Here is a 16,442-nt window from a genome sequence, read left to right as displayed (position 1 = left end):
AAATTTTTTAGTTTTTAAATTTTTTAATATTAAAAATAATTTTTTTAAAATAAAAAATATATATTATTTTAATACATTTTTAAATAAAAAACAATTTAAAAAAAATACCGTTTCAACAATTCAAAAAAATTAAAAGAAATTGCTTTGCGTTGCTTTTCCTTATATAAAAATATTATTATAAAAACTAAAACAAAATAAAATCCAAAAAGAGTCCTCACATCTTCCACATCTACCCAAACCAGTCATCTAAAGTTCTAAACTAAAACCCACGCTTCTAGCCTCTCTCACTCTCTCTCTCTCTCTCTCTCAGTCTCTCTCTCAAATCCCAGCCCGCCGCTTCGTATTTCCACCTCCGGCCTTCCTCTCCAAAACCTCCGCAGAACCCTCATCCACCCCCACCACCACTTGGTGGTGTTTTCTAGTTCACAAAAAAAGTATATAAAAATCTCCCCCCTCCATCCATTAGCAAATGGCGGCCGCTTCTACCTCAGAAATAACAGAGGGACCCGTCCTTAGCCTGATCACCAAACGCCTTCGCGGTCTCAAGAAGAAATTCAACCGAATCGTCCAGATGGAAGAGTCAATCGCCCAAGGAAAGCCTATTAACAAAGAACAAGAGGACTTCCTCCGTTCCAAACCCTCTGTCGCCGCCGCAATTGATGAGCTTGAGAAGCTGCGCCAGCCTCTCTCCGTCGCTGTCTCCGAAGAAATTGAGCTTGCTGCCCATCGACTCAACCCTAAATCTGACAGCACAGTTGTTCCGGAAGCAAGTAATGGAGTGGTGGAGGATCTGTTGCATTTGTTTTATTTTGGGTGCTTGTTTGATGTAAGGTCCCAGAACGATTTCACTGCCACCATGTTGACTCGGACGCATGAAAGAGGTTGCTGCTTGACTTATGATTATGTCACTGATGATGCTACGGATCTGCTTAGCGAGAGGGATTTGGATATGATTTCTATACTGGGTGGTGGTTTGATCATTTCGCGCCCTGTCAATTCTAGCTTATCTCATAAGAATGCTTTGCAGCGATGCATGGAGCATGCCAAGTTGTGGCTGGCTAATTCTGACCAACCAATTGATTCGAACGTCAACGTTTCCTGTCTGTAATCCCTCTTCTTCTTCTTGTTTTTTTTTAAATAATTATTATTTACGTAATAATTTTTGTTTATTAATTTATGGGGATGCTGTTTCTTTATGTAGATGCTGAATTGAGGGAGAAGCTCAATAAGATCATGGCTTCTGATTATTTCACTACAACACCAGAGATTAAAGCTCCAGTGGAAATGGCTGCTGCTGCTGGCAATTATGTGCCGTTCCAAGTTCCTTTCTCAGTCCATATGGACGAAGATTCTGTGGCGCAATACCAGCCAAAGGTATAGAACAGCATTTACTTGTAACTTTCTTTTTTTCCCTTGTTAAATATGCCTTGGATATTTGATCGTAATGCTGTTATGATTAGTTCGATTTCGGATTTTATGATGTGTTTATTAATATCTACAGTCATGTGAGCTACCTTTTGTTTCCACTTGTTTTTGAATGATCTCATGTTATCCAATATTTGGGCTAAATTTCTTGTTGTCACTACAATAACAAAACTGAGGCAAAGTACATAGTGAGCTCCCCCAATTTCCCCTTACTTCTCAGTTAATATAGTGTTTTTCATAGAAATCAATTATTATTACTCTAAGAGCATTCAAAATGGTGGTTTTGGACCCAAACATCGGCATTAATTAATCACCTAGTGGAATAAAGTGGTTTGACATGATGAATGTTTTTGTCATGATTAGTTTCTTAAATATTCTGTCACATGATCATCACTATAGGATATGACCAACTATGCCATGGTGATGTAGGAGCAAATCTAAAGTAACATCTGAAATCTGATAGTTTACTGTAGCGCGTTGCTGTAGCGCGTTGCTTTTTAAATAGGTAATTTCAATTTCTAGTTTAGCTTATACACTTTATTTATTGTATTTGGATGGTAAAGATTTAGTTATTTTCAAGGGTTAAGACTTCTTTTTGTCACGGTTGGGCTAGCTATTTGAGGACAATTGACGTGATGAACATGATTGATATTTTTATGGTAAAATGACAGTACATGGTGAGAACAAAATAGAAGGTAAAATGATTGAGGACGGTAAGCCTCACAGGCTCACACTAATAGATTCCAGGAACCTCTCCTTGAATGAAAGCATCACACTTCTCGCATTCATGTTTTAAGCAGAGGCTGCACTTTATTCAATACTTTAATTGAAATGCTATAAGTATAAGTACAAGCTTGAGTTGCCTCTTATCCTAATTATACGTGGGTTGCTAAATAAGAATCATAGAAATTCCTACTTGGCTAGTCATATTTTAGAAGCTCTAACCCTAATCCTTGAAGGAAAAGTAATCACTACTAAGATCCCTGTCGTATGGGCTACTATGGTAAACATCCTCTTTTTCTTTGGGGTACTTTTATATGAACAAGTTCTTGTTATATTTATCAAGGTTGGTTTCAGCATTGATGAATGAAAATGTTAGAGCTTGACGCCATATTAGAACTACTTTTTAATATTTCAATTGCTATTGAGAGCTAACTTGCAGTCAGATTTTCAACAAGTAGGCAATTAGATCATAGAAGGAGGCTTTGGACACTGTAACCCCTTTGCATTTGTGGGTGTAAAGGAAATTGTAAAAATACAAAATTGCTCTACCCCATTACAGAATACAGTACATATGTTATTTTGGCAAGATGACTTCTTCATTGACAGAAGCGAACAACTTGATCTCTTCTCTATTTAATAGAATACAGTATATATGTTATTTGCTTTGCCCTGTCACAGTTCAGTGGAATAGTTTATTTTCTTAGTTAATAGAGCACTGGCTTTGTACTGACAACTTGGAGAATTTATTTATTGAGGATGAAGGGAGGCTAGATTCTTTGATAGTGTGCGTTCTTAATGGTGATTTGTTGTACTTGAAATGCTATTTCAAGACAATCATCTACCTCGCCTACTACTCTGTATATAAGTACTCTCCATGGCTTTTGATATGTTCTTCAATGGGCAAGTTTAGATGAATGTCCTTAGCTGATTGGTCCCTGATTTCAGTAGTTGTTTCTTCATGACAATGTCTTATCCTTCACGATCCTCTCTTAATAAAATTCTTCTATTAGAAACATCATAGAAATAGATCTTTGTAAAACTGCTCTTGTTTTCTAGCTTAAAATTCACGGGGCAATGTTAATTATCACACATGGTTGTGCATTGTATTTCTGTAAGAACCTGTGTCAAATTGTTGCTTACATGTGTGCTAGTTTTGCTTGTCAACAAGGATACTTGAGAATTATATTGCTATTTAAGATATGGCTAAAGTATAGCTGTAAACATCAGCATGCTTTTGGATTTATCCCTGTGGGTATCATTCCATTGTGGATCTTCCCTGAGAAGGGCTGAATCAGTGGAAGCTTCATGGCAAGAAAGCAGTTGCTATTTTTAGGAATATAGAGGACAGGGCATGGCTTAAAGATTTGTTGATTAAAGATCAGAAGTGAACCTATTAACATGGGAGAAGGGTTGGGGTGGGGGGGAGCAAGCGAGCATCCCATTTTGCTTTTTTGTAAAGGGATTGGGAGTATTTACATCATCCTTTGTTGTTGTGAATCATTGATTTTGTGCATAAGCCGCTTGCACTTGTTTTGATTTTATGGTGCTTTGGAAGGATTTGCTCAATTTTATTCTCTTTTCAACTTTATAATTGATTTTTTCAACCCAAAAGAGTGCTGTATTCCTTTTCTCTGTTCTAGTAGAAACGATTCAATTTGCTTAGGTGATTTAGAGTCTTTACTTTTCAAATTATCTAGTGTGGAGAGACATTTCAAAGCTTGAATTTTCCATGTAGAAATAAAAGAATGGGAAATGCTTTGTTCAGGCAGTTTTAGTCTGTGTGAGGAGCAGAGAAGTGAAGGCTTCCAAAGGACCCTGGTAGTTTAGGTGGTTTGCTTGAAAGGCATTCTCTATGTTGGCGAGAGGGTAACACATCTGTTCTAAGTAGTTACATGTCTTTAGAATTTGTGAATTGTGTTTGAAGCAGAGTTCCATAAAGTTACATGGACAGGAGGTTCCTGTTTCACTTAAAAGCGGATAGGATGAAAATTTTAAACCACCTTTTATGATAAGATAAGGCGTTGCACGTTTTACACGTCATCCTATGAAGTAATTAGGGATCTGTAATCTATACCAGCAATTTGAAGCTGCCTTTATTGTAAGTCAAATCATATCATTCTTTCCAGATGTGATATCTTTGAAGCCCATCCTGCAAGTTTAGTTTGTTTTTGAAAATTAAAATTAAAAATAGCTTTTACCAGAACATGCTCCTGTTTTCAGTCCTTGGTTTAACAACTATTTTATGACTGCATATTATGTGTATTTTTTTTTTCATTTAAACGAGTTAGCTATGGTTGTTTGCTTCCAAAATATGCTACTCTGTCCGTCCTGTTAAATTAGATTGAACCATGTGATTTATTGTTGGCTGTGATTTTCGATTTCTTAAATCATCCTTTTATTTTGTTTCACTAATAATCTCTTTTGTAAGCCATCCTTTCATTCTGACTGTTTCCTAAACCTATTTGTATTCCAATGGAGTATGTACTGTGCTGGTTTTTGTCGATCTCGGAAAGGTGCAACAGATGATAATTCAAAATTGCAATGATTCTAGGCTTTCATTGATTCTCAGTTGGAAATTTAATCAGTTTAATGTTGATGCTGTGTCTGAATTCCTAGAAATTTGCATAACTAAGCCACATCTCTCCTGATTATGCTGTTATTGTTTGATTGGATTTTTGTCAGTCAGTTGGCGAACTATTTTCTTTGGGGAAATCTATACCCATTCTGTTCTCTTCTCCATAATGTGAAAGCAATTATCATTTATATTTTCTTCTGGCCATTTCCTTTCTAGCTTTGTATATTTTCCTTAAGACTTCTAAAGCTTTTATTATCATTTATATTCTTAGGAACAAGAGACAGAAAATATCCAGCATGAAACTGGTGATGATCAATCTAGTCCTGCTGAGGAACTTCAGAAGGTGCTTGCACTTGGGATGATATAATCTTCTTCCTCGCCTGTGTATTTTTTGCTTGAATGAATGTGGTTGGTTTCTTTATTGCAGGATGAACAAGAGACTGAAAACCCAGCAGTTGTCTCGGATCAAGAAGAGCAAGACAACCCATCTACAGAAGTTGAAGTATATTACAATCAGAGAGAGGTAGAGCATGGAGAAGTTGATCATAATCAGAGAGAGGCAGAGCCTAAGGAGCAACAATACGTTTCTCGAAGGAACTACCAGAACCAAAGAGGTGGTCGTGGCGGCGGCAATGGTGGTCGCAGGGGTTATTCAAATGGTCGTGGTGGTCGAAGTGGTGGTAGAGGAGGTGGTGGCTACCAGACTGACCGCAACCAACACTGTGATCAGCCCGGAAACTATTATCAGAGGAACAACTATACTAATCAAGGAAGGGGTGTCAGAGGTGGTGGGCACACTTATAACAACAATGGTTCAACAGGTGAAGCCCCGGCTGATGTTGGGGTGGCTTCATGATGACACTCGTTGCTTGTCCGTGGGGTGTCGAGTTCCATGTTTTTTAGGCTGGTGGTGAAAACATTTCTTTTGCTTTATGTGAAACTTGTCCAGAATGCAGGTTGATGTTTACGAATACACCACCCAGGACACCCCTCCTTTTTGTAGTTCGGCCTGCGAACTTCTATTGAAAACTTTTAAGAAAATGAAGTTCAACTTGATTTGCCAAAAAAGGGGTTAATTAGCAAACTTTTAGCGGCTTCTTGTTGATGAACTTGTTCGGTGCTGGGTTAGGCAGGCAGGCAGATAGGTTTTCTAGTTTATGTATGATTCAGGCGGTGCATCTGGTTTCTGAGCCAGAGCTGGAAGGTTTACTTGTTATTTAACTCTACTTCTCTCGCCGTTCACTTTGATTGATCAGTGAATATGCGATCCGGTATCCATCAACAATCCCCGTTGCTATCTTTATCTTTTTTTAAAATAAAAAAAAAAACTATTTAATATAATTTATATTATTTTCTAGTATATATTTTCAAATGAAAATCCTCTATAACTTGAAACAAACTTGTATTATTGATTTATATTATCTTGTTTTATTAATTTTATTAAATAAATTAAGGGCTGTAAAATAAAATGAGGGTTGTGGGAATTGACGTGGGCTCAACGATAAATTTATCATTGGACCGTTGTTAATACGCACATGCCCTTATAGGATGCATGTAACCTGGGCTAAAATAATTACCCACCAACGATGTACAAGTTAGGCTTCGGGCCCATAAAACAAAAAAAGTGATTAGGCCTCTTTGGTATTTAATAATAATAATAATAAAAAAAGCAAATGGGCCTTCCGTTTAAATTCTAATTTTTGTCTTAAGAAAGGTGTCACCCTAAAGTCCCGTTGACTTTTCTTGCGATTTTTTTTTGTGGGAAAAACATTTTCCTTAAAAATGACTTATTTTTTTATTTAGATATATTAAAAAAAATAATAAGAGAAGAAAAGTTATGATGTTTATGGTGGTGGTGGTGATAGTTATAATGATATTATTTTGTGGGGGTGATTGTAATAATAATAGTATTGATTATGATGATGATGATTGGACTATAATGATTGTTGTGATAATAACTATGAAGGTATTGACTAGTCGTGATGAGGTGGTTTTTTTTTTTTTCTATCATGATAGTGTTGATATTGAAAGGTTATAATAGTAATATTTATGGTGATAGTTGCGATAATAATAATATTGATTGTAGTGATTGTTGTTGTACGATAATGAATGTTGTGGTAATAATTGTAATGATGTTGATAATTAGGGATGAGATGATGATTTTTTGTTATGACAGTGATGATGTTGAAAGATTACGATAGAATAATAATAAAATAGTGGTTGAGTTGATGTTATTGTGGTGGTAAGGGGCGGAGCAAGAACAAGGGGTCAAATTAAAAAATTTATTTTAAAAAGATTAAAATTATACTAAAATTATAAATATTTATAAGAAATGAGCTGAGAAATGTGAAAAAACATTTCTTTGCAGGGGCCGGGGCCCCTGCCAACCCCCCTGCCTCCGCCACTGGTGGTGGTAGTATTATACCAAGAAAAATATTTTTCACTCTTTTACGAGGTTACTATTTAAGGGTTAATAAAAAAATATTTTTCATTGATTTATTTTTTAATATTTATTTTTCATTGAGCAAAACAAACATACCCTAAGACTGCTTCACAAGATAATATTGGGACCGTTGTTTTTTCGACAAATTAGTGTAAAAAACACCTTTGCATTATGTGGACCGTTGTTTTATTATTATTATTATTATTATTATTATTATTATTATTTATGGGAATATATATATATTGTGGTTGGAAGAATATAGGCACGAGGTAAGTGGCGGACGTAAGGCGAGCTCAAGATTTGGGTGTAATCCGAAAAGAAGATGCGATGATATGAGCCGCAGATATAAAATATAAATTCACCAATGAATCCTATTATTTCTGATTCCCAGCTGTGCAATCCTTCTCTGTCTTTTGGCCGCCCCCCGCTTTCTTTCCTTTTAATTAAAAATACAGGATCAACTTTTTTCCTTTTTTCAGAGTAAATTACACATATGGCCCCTCTTTTTTTATGGAATTTGGACGGTTCCAATTCTTTGACATATTAGTCCCTCTTCTATGCATGCTTTTAAAATTCGTTTCAGCCTCACGAATCAACCCAGGACTCGACCAACTTAGGTTTGGATTGGTTAGAATTAAAGAAGAAATAAGAAATGAAAAGAAATCTGGTTGTCCTGGTCAAAAACTCAGGGTTGACTTGATAGACCTACCATCAACCTGTTGACTATTTAAAAAAATGTTTTTTAAAAATACATTTCTATAACAGTATTTGTTTTATTTTTGCGGTCTAATCATGGTTTTGAAAATTTTTGAATTTTTTTTGTTTGAAATTAATTTTTTTTGTTTTTTTTTATCATTTTAATGTGCTGATGTCAAAAATTAAAAAAAAATATTATATCAATATATTTACAAGAAAAAATACTTTAAAAAACAATTTTTACGACAAACACCAACACTGTGTTTGGTAAGAGGGAATGAGAGAAGGATGTACAAGAGGAAAAGAATTGAAAATGAGAGTTTAGGTGTAAGGCAAGTGATCCCTCTAATGCTTCCTCATTTATAAGTTTCAATCCTCCCAATTTCGATGCATTGGCTCCCATAGCTTTTTTTTTCAATGCTTTTTAATTTAGATGGAATGATTTCCATCCCTCCCCTTGGATGTATAGTAAGTCATTCATCATTTCTCATCTAAATCTTTTCACTTTAGCCATGAATCTTGAAAAAATAGCATAAATTTGTTCTTAAAATTGAGAGAAAAAGAATTCAAATTTGAATTGTAGAAAGGAAAAGTATTCTTCTCCATCTACAATGACATTATTTTAAAAGAAATATCGTCTTGAATTTATATTATCTTCTCTATTTTAAAAGAAATATCGTCTTGAATTTATTTTAAAAGACAAACCATGTTTTTTATTGATTTTTTTGATCTTCACAAGTCAATTGAATTATGTCGGGGCAACTCCCACATGATTTAATATTAAACTCGAGCTAAACAAAGAATCAGAAATTTTAAATTAATCTCTTAGATCAAATAATTTTTCGTGATTTAATATTTTTTTTATATTCAAATCTTTGTTGATTCAAGAGGCAAGTAGGGCGACCCTTTAAACTAGCATTCTGTGCATCAATTTTGATAATAATTTTCTTGGATACTTGATATCAAGATTCGAAACTAGCAACTCAAGGAAGGAGGCAAAACTTCTTGATCACCTTACCAATCCTACGGAGTTGAAATGCTTACAGCTACTCAGGTCTTTGTTTGATTCCAAAATACTTAAATGTTTTGTTTTCTTATTTCTTAATGGCCTCCACTATAGCAGAACATAGATTCGGAAAAAAATACCACTCCACAGGACAACAACGCAGACGCAGTTTCTGGACAATAATTAATTGTTAATATAGGAGAAATGAAGTTGAAGGGACTTCCTAGAGCCTTTCTTAAGCCCTATCGGCGGTCCTTGTAATGGCCGGTCACCTCAAAGAATCTGATTCCCTGTGCTGGAAACATGTTAATTTTCCACCACTCTGGACCTTATATAGAGCACTCCCACCATGTCCTACTTTCAAGACAAAGCCTTTCCTCCATTTGCTACAGTGCTTTATTTGGAGTAAAGCATTCTAGCTACGTGAGTCAGCTATGGAGTTCGGTTGGCCAGTTCTTCAGCGAGGAAGAACAGTGCAAACAAGCTTCTTTAATTTTGATCACTCCAATGGATTTCCATGCACAAAGCCAGCTGCTGGGGTTGTGGATGTCCATTCTGTAGGCGCATGGAGATCCTATTTCGAGGCCAACAAGCAAAACAACAAATTGGTAAAAAATCTCTTTCTTTTCTGTGTTTTTTCTATTTCCTCTAGTACCTTACATTATGCATGCTAATTGTAAACGGTAATCTTTCCAACCTGTTTTTCAAACCATTATTTTACTTGAAAAAATATTGTTTAATGGTTTTAATGTATTAGTGTTAATTTTTTTAAAAAAATTACAAGAAAACATTATTTTTAAATTAAAAACCAGTTTTAAAAGCATTCTCTGTTTGGTATTGCGATAAAGAGAGTGTTTTCAACATCATAACACATCATGTTCAACAGTTCAAGTTATATGACTCTTACATAAATCTGGGTGGAAAAAATAAATGAAACGAGAAATCGGAAAAAGGATTTATCTTATCTATCATCTATGTGATTGATATCACAACATTTATTTTCTTACGGTTTCCTCTTCTGGTGTTAAAGCTGGTGATTGAATTCACGGCGACATGGTGTGGACCTTGCCGACACATGGAACAGACCATCAAGGACTTTGCTGCCAAGTACACAGACGTTGTGTTCATCAGGATTGACGTTGATGAATTGCAGGTAACAACACTCTTATCCTTCCACAGCTAGCTACTGCACGATGATATATTGGTTTGGCTTGTTGCCTTCTTAATTAAACCATGACAAAAATGTACATTGAAACAGCATGTGGCTCAGCAATTCAATGTGACTACCATGCCAGCATTTTCACTCTTGAAGAAAGGGAAGATAGTTGACGAGGTAGCAGGGGTCAAGAAGAGTGAGCTTCAGAACAAGATTGAGAAGCATGGGATGATATGATTGCCACGATACTTAACTATTAATGCCATGCCCATGGCGAATCCCTGCTGGAATGTATATTCCAGCAGAAGAGAAGAATAAAACAAGGCCTCAAAAGCAATTTGCTGAGGCAAAAATAAGGCCATCCTTTTTTCTTTTCTTCTTCTTGATTGCTATTATTTAATATATGTATTGTAATGCCAAGTTAATTTTTATTTAAGAAAACTCATTTTCTCTCCGTCCACTGTTGTCAACAAGTTAAGGTTGCTTGTTGAATATAATTGACAGGCAGAATTGCACTTGCTCCATGGAAGATATTAGCTAGGGGCGGGACAAAGCATCAATATAAAAACATCAATTATTAATCCTAATTAATCCTAGCTCAGCATAGCGAGTCGACCCGGAATTCAGTTGACCCCACCACTTACCCGGGCTAGGATATTTAACTCAATCAACAACGTAAACCACCCAACCCGTAATATTTGTTTCGTTGCCTTGTAAAAAACAGAGATTGCTTTACAGAATTGATAATTCCAACCAATTATGAAAACAGTAGTACTTGTAAAACTTGAAATTGGAATGCCTTGACAAATTCCAGAAACTAGAAACGATATCATGCATGGCACAAAAATTTTGAGCAGAAGGCGCCTGTCATCTGGCGGCAGCTTGGCCAATAGTCAAGGATTACAGGTTCATCCATGCCACATTATACCAATGATAGCACGGAGATTCACAAAAAGCTTCAAGCTTTCTTCCTAATATGCACAATCTTACACTAGAACAGTGTAAAAAAATTAAAGTATTTACATTCAATTGACTTAAATTGATAATCAGCGTTAATGTAATTAACTTAAATCGATGGTTGGTGTTGAATGGACAAGTGACAGCCCAGATTTTGAACTCTGAATTAATTGTCAGATAGTGCTTTCTTGAGGTCAGATTTCTGTTCCGCGGTAAGTCTTGATGGGAATGTGATATCAAACTTGATTCGAAGGTTTCCTCTCTTGTTGGGCTCTTTTGAGACGGGCATTCCTTCATCCGAGATAAGGACCTCGTGACCCGGTTTGACAATATCCGATACAGGGACTGTGAGATATCTTCCATCCAAGGTTGTCAATTCGATGGTTTTCCCCGTGAGAGCCTCCAGTAGTGACATTTTCTGATTGACCACCAGATCATTCCCGTCCCTCTTGAAAACAGGATGGGGCTTCTCATCCACCACAAAAATAAGATCAGCGGGGATGGTACCAGGTTCTTGATTGCCTTTCTCAGGAAAAGTGATTTTTGTGCCCTTCTTCCAGCCAGGTTTGATGTCTATCTTTAAGATTTCCTCGATTGTTTTCGGCTTCCTGCAAGAGAGAGTTACGAACACATCAAACCAGCAGAAGCACAGCAAATGGCAATCAAAAGGGGAAGGAAAAAGAACAACAAATCGGTAGAAATCAGCGCGCCATAAAATCCTCAATGTTCACACATTTCGAATATCTGTAACCAAGACGGTGGAAAAGATATTAAACCTCTACAGTCCATTCCAGCTCGTTTCACAGTGTCTAAAGCTGTGTATGGCAGCGACATCATTTAACCTAAGTGCCACAGCAACTGAATTTTAACTTTTTGCATATCAACCCTGAATGACTCGCTCAAAGCCTTAAAGAACAGATTTCTCTGATTAACATAAACCAACAACAATCCATCCAATTCAGAATTTCAATCTTGCATAGCACTGCTCAAGAACAGCCAACCTATGGGGCTGTCATCAACAGGACTAATGGATGAATCCACGTTTTGGAGGTTCATACTATTTAGCTATTTTATCCCCCAAAATTACTTGATCTCTGCTGCATTTTCATCCAAGCTATCCTATTGAAAACCTCGCAAATAGGTATTCATTTATCAATACACAGATTCTCAATATTCTCTCATCCTCGGTATATCCTCATAGCTAAATTTATCAGCAACCAACGAATGAGGGCCTTTTTTTTTCTTCTCATAATAGAGGGAAAAAAAATATAAGTCTCCATCACAATACTAATTGGGTTCCCTTTACGCCGTTTCCCAAGATCATATTTTTTTCTTCTATAAAATTAACTAAAGTGAAAATAGAAATAATAATAAAAAAGCATAGATTAACGAGAGATAAATAAATATAAAAGCGGAAAAACTGCAGAAAAGAAAAGAAAAGAAAAGAAAAGCAAGGGAGGGGCTAACCCGAAGTCATCAGGAACAGAACGGGAAATCCTCATCTTTCTTCGGGTACCTTTATAAAGCTCCTCCAAAGTGCAAAGCAACTTGCTCTCAACGGGCGCCGCTTTCCTGTTAACCTCGGCCCCATAACTATTATGATTATTATTCCTAAAATAACCCTTGCCAACACCATCGGATCCGCCACTTCCGAAGAATTCGGAGAAAATATCATCGGCGTCACGCGGATTGAACTTGAAAGAAGCGCCGACGTTGGTATTGGGAGGGGGGGCTTGATCAAAAGACTTGAGGCCTTCTTCACCGTAGAGATCATAGATCTGACGCTTGTTAGGGTCTGATAGGACATCGTAAGCTTCGGAGATAAGCTTGAATTTGGCTTCTGCCTCTTTCTTGTTTACAGGGTTCTTGTCTGGATGCCATTTCATTGCCAGTCTCTTGTAAGCCTTTTTCATGTCATCTTCTGTTGCGTTGCGGTTCAGTTTCAGTACGTTGTAGTAATCAAAACCCATTTCTTCTTTCTTTCTTTCTTTCTTTCCTATTCGAACAGCAAAATCAAATGCAGAGAGGGAGAGGAAGAGACCAGACTAGAAGACAGGGTGTATGGCTCCTCCCGTGTTTGTGGGGGTTTTTCCTTTTTTTTTTCTTTTCTTACTTGGACTAGAAAACCGGCGGTCGGCGGGGTGTGCGAACCAGCAGGAGGATTAGAGTGTTGTTAACGCGATCCGATGGATATTTTTAAGAGTAATATATATCACTCAGTCCCTGATTTTATTATAACTCTGTGAATTAATCCCTTCTTGTTCTAGAAATAAGAAGTCAGTCCCTGGAATATTTTCTTTTTCTTAAATCCTCCTTTTGAATGCCGGAGGCGTCGGTTGAGTGGGCCGGCAATGCAGTTTTACAAAAAAAACAATCGTAAAATATGTTGTTTTAATAAAAAATATTAATTTAAAATAAAATTCAATAAAAAACAAGTTTTAATTTCCGAGTCGACGTGTCGAGCCGGATTATATTTTATAATTATGTTTATAATAAATGATATTGTAATATTTTGACAAGAATAAAGGATGTTTAAGGAAACGAAAACGATCACACTGCCATAGAGAACATAGAGAGTCGACATGGGGTAAAGGGATCGATTAAGTATTTTTGTAAGAATTGAGGGATCATATGATAGTTTACACTATTCGATTTTTAAATAGGCAGATGCGATGTGATGTTGGTGTGACAGCTTTCAAGCAAAGAAAAATCTGTAACCGACCAAGTATATGGAAGGACAACCTAACTTAATATTCTCTTTTTTTTTTCCTTACTGTCGTGGCTGTCCAATCTGAGTTGGTTTGATAAGTTATTTTTAAAAATATTTTTTATTTAAAAATATATTAATATAATACTTTTTATTTTTTTAAAATAAAAAATATTTTTTTCAAAAACCTAACACGATACCAAATAAGAAATTAATAACCAACTGTTTTATTTTTTAATTTAAATTATAAGTTTTTGGTTTTTAGATTATTTTAATGTATTGAAGTAGAAATAAATTTTAAAAAATAATAAAATATTATTTTAATATATTTTTAAATCAAAATTTTTTTGAAAAATAAACTCTTAATATAAAAAAATGTAAAAATTAATCCACTCGTTAATCCATTCATGGGGTACTCAAAAGATGGTGTGATGTTGGATTGGACCCACATGAGAATTAAAAATTAGTTGTGAGTGGGGGTGGATTTTTATTTATAGATTTTTTCAAGTATATTTATTTTTAAAAATATTAAATTAATATTTTTTAATCATTTTAATATAATAATATTAAAAAATTATTTTAATATATTTTAATTTTACCAAAAACCCACTTAGTGTGTTGGTAATTGTGGTGTAAAGTATTTTTATAAAAATATTTTAAAATAAAAAATATTTTAATTCTTAATATTATCAAGCTAAAATTATTAAGAATTATCTAAAAAATATTGATTCGATGTATAAAAAAAAATCTGAAACTTTTAGAGAACCGGATTGAACCGCAGGTGGCATGACAATTAAAAGCACTTTATGAAAATAAGAGCATCATGGCTGAAGAAAGGTGTTTGGTGACGACGACTGACCAAAAGAATAAGGTAGAGAGAGAGAGAGAGAGAGAGGAGAACGTGCAATCGAGTCATGGTAGAAAGCTGGACTGCTGCTGACGCGGGAGTAATGTGTCTTACGCGGCTGTACTTGACAACTGGGAGTCATGTGTGTATTGACTTTTTTAATGCCACGTGTGCTTATCAAAATTTGGTATTGCCCTGCTGGTCCTAAAACTACTGGGAGAGTGGGTGAGCAGTGGAGCTTATCGTATTCTTTAAGTTTTCTACTCTTTTTTCACCTTTTAATTACATCCTTCCATGAAGTTTTTCTTTTTTTTAGTTTTCTAATCTTGTTTTTTTTTTAATTACATCCTTTTTATGGACTAATTAAATAAAATAAGATTTAGAATTATGGTGAAAATATCAAATTAAGTGTTAGAGGACTAAAAAGTAAAACACTGAAAAACTACATTGCCAACCCAAAATTCATTACCTTTCTCTACTAGAAGATTTGGCATGCTTCTCTCTTTTTTCTTCCAATTCACCCTATTTTTTTTTTCATTTTTTTATTTTTTTATCTTTCAATTTAATCATTTTTTCCTCTTAAACATCCTTGTATATTTTTAAGAGTCCATTGTGTTATTTTTAATCTGATCAAGTTGACTGGATTATGTTATAACAACTCTCATATATTTTAATTTTTCATTTAGGTTAGACAAGGAGTTAGGTCGATAGATTTTTTTCCTATCAATTTCATTTTTTTTCTCAATTTTTTATCTCAAGATTATTTTACATGTTAGTCGAGTTGCCTTTAAACTAGTAAAGTCGATTAGGTTATCTTGGAGCAACTCCAACGCTATTTAATTTAAAAACAGAGATAGACAAGAAGTTAAACTGGAAGGTTTTTTCCATTAATTTTATCAATTTTTTTCTCATTCTCATTCTTATACTCTTTTAACCATTAGGACGAGTTGCTTTTATAGCTATCAAGCCGATTGGATCACACAAATATAACTTTTATATAATTTAATTTTAAATAAAAACTAATTAATAAATTAAGTTAAGAGATTTTAAGATTGGTTTCCTAGACGAGGTTGAATAATAATGCCAACTAATTTTTCATGGCTCGACTCTTTTGTTACTATATTTTTTTTTTTTGAAATGATACCCAATATGGCTATAGCTCTGATATATAAACTAGTAAATCCAAAGACTAATTTCCTTCTCATTAGATTTATATTAGATCATTTACACTTGGACCTGTATATTTACAAGATTATTTTTTATACTATTTCAATTTCAGTGCAGATTTTATTTTTGAATCCAAGAAGAGAAAAAACCCATTAATCTAACTATTTCATACATTCAAACTCGATTTGATTTGAACTTGAACTTAAACAAGGAGCCGTGGTTAAGCCTAGATTGATCTGGGCTTAGGCCCAACAAGCAATCTAAGGGGCCCGCTCATAAATGGGTAACCATGCACGCGATGAAATATGTTGAAAAAGGCCCATAGATAAAGAAAAAATGCTCAATAAAAATCAAGCAGCTCAAAGTGCAAGGTGACCAAGAGCCACCCGTGAAAGATTGATGATGATATAACACTTTGTTTTTATATCTTAAAAGTATTTTTTGAAAAAATTATTTTTTTTTAAATTAATATTTTTTTAATGTTTTCAGATTATTTTAATGCACTATATCAAAAATAATTTTTTTAAAATAAAAAAATATTATTTTAATATATAAGATATTCAGACCAGCTGAGACAAGAGGCAATCTCCAGTGTTAAATCTCAAAATCCCACTTGGCAGTTTGTCGTCATTTGATTTAAGGTGAAACATGGAGAGTAAGGAAAGTCCTGGGCAGGGAAGAAGCCTCTCAGTGTTCAGAAGCAAAATGGTTGCACTCACAGAAGTTGAGTTATAGGAGAG

At 34.9% G+C, this 16,442-nt stretch overlaps 3 protein-coding genes across 3 annotated transcripts; 2 read left to right on the top strand and 1 right to left on the bottom strand.

Moving 5' to 3' along the window:
* Positions 1-248: 248 nt before the first annotated feature.
* On the top strand, positions 249-6,024 carry LOC7469077 (uncharacterized). Its single transcript, XM_002312668.4, has 4 exons — positions 249-1,100; positions 1,202-1,374; positions 4,995-5,066; positions 5,151-6,024. The coding sequence occupies exons 1-4, from the start codon at positions 470-472 to the stop codon at positions 5,577-5,579; spliced, it is 1,305 nt and encodes a 434-aa protein (XP_002312704.3). The 5' UTR covers positions 249-469; the 3' UTR covers positions 5,580-6,024.
* A 3,176-nt stretch (positions 6,025-9,200) lies between these two features.
* Positions 9,201-10,478, top strand: LOC7473251 (thioredoxin H-type 2). Its single transcript, XM_002312667.4, has 3 exons — positions 9,201-9,476; positions 9,899-10,021; positions 10,127-10,478. Exons 1-3 carry the CDS (start codon positions 9,303-9,305, stop codon positions 10,259-10,261), a joined length of 432 nt encoding a protein of 143 aa, XP_002312703.2. The 5' UTR covers positions 9,201-9,302; the 3' UTR covers positions 10,262-10,478.
* A 393-nt stretch (positions 10,479-10,871) lies between these two features.
* On the bottom strand, positions 10,872-13,211 carry LOC7473250 (uncharacterized). The gene is made up of 2 exons (XM_002311762.4): positions 12,449-13,211; positions 10,872-11,589 (listed from the first exon to the last, which is right to left on the bottom strand). The coding sequence occupies exons 1-2, from the start codon at positions 12,949-12,951 to the stop codon at positions 11,148-11,150; spliced, it is 945 nt and encodes a 314-aa protein (XP_002311798.3). The 5' UTR covers positions 12,952-13,211; the 3' UTR covers positions 10,872-11,147.
* Between the last annotated feature and the right edge of the window lie 3,231 nt (positions 13,212-16,442).

Source organism: Populus trichocarpa, chromosome 8, assembly GCF_000002775.5.
Source record: "Populus trichocarpa isolate Nisqually-1 chromosome 8, P.trichocarpa_v4.1, whole genome shotgun sequence".
In the NCBI taxonomy this organism is placed as follows: Eukaryota; Viridiplantae; Streptophyta; class Magnoliopsida; order Malpighiales; family Salicaceae; genus Populus; species Populus trichocarpa.
Note: the sequence above shows the minus strand (reverse complement) of the source record. Positions and strands in the feature narration are given on the sequence as shown.